Here is a 4334-nt window from a genome sequence, read left to right on the forward strand (position 1 = left end):
AGGAGACCCAGCCCAGCTAGGCGTTTCTTACCACACATTATCGAGATGGTTGCCAGAGGAGCCGATTTAAAGTCACTGTGCTACACCTGAATGTCGTTTATGGCTCATAAATGGAAATCTGTGTTTAAGTAACAATAAAGCAGGACTGCACTTTTCTATATACAAAAAAAAAAAATCTTTTCTCACAGAGCAGATGTGTTTTTATGTGCTCAGTGCCTGCCTCCGAGGCACGCAGAGCCTGACAGCGCTGGGATGCTTTCAGCCCTAATGCCCGAGTTAAGCAGGGGGACTTGCTCCAACATGGATTACATTTTCACTTGTTTTTCCACCTTTGCGTAGTGAATCTGACCTCCTTGCAAAGAGAGGACCCAAACATCCATGTGGCCATAGCTGCCAGAGGAACGCGGCTGATCCCCCGGTGCAGGCAGCCAGTCCTGCCCAAAGCCACAGCTCTGCAGCAGGAAGGAGGGGGGATCATTCCTAATGCCCCAGCTCCAGGGTTGGGACATTTGGCCAAACAAGGTGACAGCAGCCACGATGTCAATCACTGCAAGTTACTCGAGGACATGTATTTTCACTCACCTGTTATCTGCTGATGAATTCCATCTCAGACTCCAAGGGGTCCCAATCCACGTTTCTGGACCCAGTGCCAACACCAGCCAGGGCACTGCAGCACACACGTGGCCACGAGGAAAGCCTCCTAGAACATATCGATTATGTTTTTTCATATTATACCTCTGCCAAAGTTTTGATTTTTGAGAATTTTCTGCATGAAAACAAGTCCTAATGAAAAACATACAACAACATCAAACTCTGCCTTCCACCAGCTTCCCATCACCTGCCCTTCTCCCAGGACCACCTTGGGGCCACCCCCTCTACACAAGGATCATCCCACCACGATTCACCTCCCCAAAGAAGCAGCTTGAAGACTTTACCGGTCCGGTCCATGCAGCAGGTCTGCGGAAGCTCCCTCCGACACTCAGCATTACTCAGAATCTCCAGAGCCAATGCCGCGCTGTGAGTACCAAACTGCAGAGAAAAAAAAAAAAAGATATTGTGAGCTTCTGCAAAGTCAAACCTCCAAACTGTCTACGGCAGCGCATGAAAACATCATCCTGCCCAAGACGGGACCTGAACTGAAATAGTGACGCTGCTACAACCTGAGAAACCCCCTGCAGGCATGCGGGAGCAGGATGCCAGAGCCGTAGGAAGGACATCCAGCTGCACGCCTGGATGCCAGGGCATGGGAAGCACTGTCCAGCTACAGCAGGAACACTCATTTTCAGTGATAGCAGACAAAAGTTGGCAAACATATTTTTATAGGTTCATCTTTGAGAAGGCAGTAATGCAATATACAGAAAGAAACAAAACACAGTCGTTAAAAAACTGGCTGTTGGGATCTCACAGGGACAAGGGCTTTAACAGGAGTTTAAGCGCAGCCTCCACGGTAAAACAGTCAGCAATGCGCCAGAGCTGCAAAACACGTGAACCAGCAGCAGCAAGTCAGCAATGGCTGCGAGATATCGATACAAAATCAGTTACCTTGTCCCGAGATGAAGATGACCACGACTGAAGTCTTTCACGGGCTTAAAGATCTCTTTCATACATCCCACAGTGGCCGAATCTCGCCCCACACTTTGACACCACAGCATTGCAAATTCAACGCAAACCATAAGAGGAGGAGATAAAAAGGGATTTAAGGCTGTCAGGACTGCTAACTCCCAAATTCCATCATAAGCAAAAACCACAGAAGACTGAACCTGGATTAGCCCAAATATCCGCTCCATCTGTGTACTTCCATATCTTTCTGCCACATATTTACTCCTAAGCTACGGGCACAGCCTTTCATCACTCCCAACAGCCTTCACCTTATAAATCCGTCAGCTTTACCTTCCCAAACAGCACGTCCGCCCGCAGACCCGCTCCTCCCACCCCTTTCCCTCGCCACGCACCGGTGCAGCCTCGCATTCCTCCCTCCGTTCGAGGGTTCCTGCCCACCACCACCAAACAGCAGGAAAACACAGACTGACCTATCCGCTCCTGCACCACACAAAGGCAGGAGGGTGGCTTTGGCATTTCTTCTTTCTGGCTTTTCTCTCTAAGGAGGAGGAGGGTGACAAGTCAAATCATTGGCAGGCATAGATTTTTTTTTTTTTTTCATCGATCTTTATTTTACAAAAATAACTTACAAATAGAGACAACTCTCAGAAGCAAGATCATTCACTCTGTGCATAAGGATACAGCTTTGGGGAGTAGGAGTTAACAACTCTGAGAACTGTTAATTTGAACATGACAGCAGCTATACTACAGCACATACGTTCCATGCTCCAGACACATGGCTATGACCACCACATAAAGCTACAGTCGAAGTGTGCCAGCCAGGGAGGATGCACCCAAGAGATCATTTCCACTCTGCCATTTATTATCATCCTCTTAAAACCAAACGGCAATCTAACACTCAGACTACAGCACTCTGTATACACTCCTCAGCAATATACTTCAAATACATGATAAAAATATATTTAACTTTCAAATACAATTGTATAAGGTACATCAAGAGCCAGAAAATAAAGTCTCGAGCTTTTAAATACAACACACTATATATATAACATATACAAGGAGACAAGAGGGAATCTACATGTGGAAGAGAAAGCTTATCCTGGAAATTTATGTTGTCTATGGTACACAATGGCTTTGTCCACTAGAAAGTCACTTCTACTTGCATAGCATTGTCGAGGAGTCCAGACTGGGGTAAGAGCTGATCAAACACAACACACCCACCAAATGCTTTAATTTTTGGTACCACTTCCATTTTGCACCTGATTCTACTCTTAAATTACAGTCTCTTTTGTAGGCTGGAATTCACGCCCCGTTCAGAACAAGCACAGGGAAAGGGGGAGGTAAAAAAAAAAAAAACAAAAACGAAAACACCACCACAAAAAAAAAAAAAAAAAGAAAAATCAAAGAGTCAAAGAGGTTTCTTTATGGGGTTGCAGTCATTTGGCATTTTGCTCCAGAGCAGAGTATTCTGCTTCTGACACTCTGGAAGCATCAATAAGTTTGGTGAGACCAGTTTTGGCAGAGTACTTGAAAATAAAGGCTTTCATGAGTTCGTATCTGTAGTTGCGGTTAATGAAGCTGTACAGGATAGGGTTGACGCAGCAATGGACTAGAGAGAAACACTGGGTGATGTGGAGAGTGGCATATAAGAAGTTCTCCATCTGACAACTGAAAGGTATGAAGTGAAGGCTGTAGAAGATGTCAAGCAGGACAGCTACGTGGTAGGGTAGCCAGCAGATGAGAAACACAACAACGTAGGAGAAAATGATCTTCCCGTTGCTCTTCCTCTCTTGGTCACTGGAGGTGGAGATGGTCTTCGCAAGGAGGAAATAAAAGAGAGCGATGATGGGAAAAGGGATGAGAAAGCCCAGCACAATGGAGATGAGCTCCATGCCAATCAACCACTCTTTGAAGCTCTCCTCTGGATAGACAGGACGGCAATAGGTTTCGTTGTTGGAAGAGACCGTCTTGAGATAGTAGGTGTCTGGGAGAGACGTGGAGAAGGCCAGAAGCCACACCAAGATGCAGATGCAACGACGAATTATCTTCTTCTTGCGATTGCTGGAGTTGGTGAAATAGGCAACCGAGAGGTAGCGGTCCACACTCATGCATGCCAGGAAGAAGATGCTGCCATACAAGTTGATGGAAAATATAAGGTGAGTTATCTTGCACGTGATTTCTCCCATGTACCACTGGTTATGCTGGACAAGGGAGACGACCCACACCGGAAGGGTGATGACGACGCACAGATCAGCAATAGCCAGGTTAAAGATGTAGAGGTGGGTTTCGTAGCCAGTCATTTTGGCTTGGAGGTTGACCCATACCACAACTGAATTGGCCACCAGCCCTATGACAAAGATGAAAATGTAGAAGAAGGAGAGGGTGTACAGCAGGGCACTTTTGTTGAGTGTGCCGGGGCATGTTGTCGCATCAACTGTGATGCAGTCGCCACTGTTGCACGTCCAGTTGATCTCCGACAAGTTGGCCGTTTCCAGAAAATCAAGGATGGAGGTCAAATCAAGTGCGCTCATGTTCACTCAGTTTGGAGCTGGAGTGACCTACAGGCAAAACAGGATCAGAAGAAACAACCCAAGTTAAAAGAGCTCTTTCTGCTGCCATCCTCGTACCAAGAAGCACGTGCAGGACACGGTGGTTTAGTCATGTCCTGCTCTTCTAAGACACTTTCCATTAAAGAGATCCATGGAGTAAAACAACCAAAAGAGACACATAACAAATCTCAGCTAGTTGACTAGTTTTTTTGCCTTTTTTTTTCT

General features: G+C 46.2%; 1 protein-coding gene across 1 annotated transcript; it reads right to left on the reverse strand.

Moving 5' to 3' along the window:
- Window positions 1–2996: 2996 nt before the first annotated feature.
- On the reverse strand, window positions 2997–4117 carry ACKR3 (atypical chemokine receptor 3). The gene has a single exon (XM_010077856.1). It carries the CDS (start codon window positions 4089–4091, stop codon window positions 2997–2999), a length of 1095 nt encoding a protein of 364 aa, XP_010076158.1. The 5' UTR covers window positions 4092–4117.
- Between the last annotated feature and the right edge of the window lie 217 nt (window positions 4118–4334).

Source organism: Pterocles gutturalis, unplaced genomic scaffold, assembly GCF_000699245.1.
Source record: "Pterocles gutturalis isolate BGI_N339 unplaced genomic scaffold, ASM69924v1 scaffold3381, whole genome shotgun sequence".
NCBI classification, from domain to species: Eukaryota; Metazoa; Chordata; class Aves; order Pterocliformes; family Pteroclidae; genus Pterocles; species Pterocles gutturalis.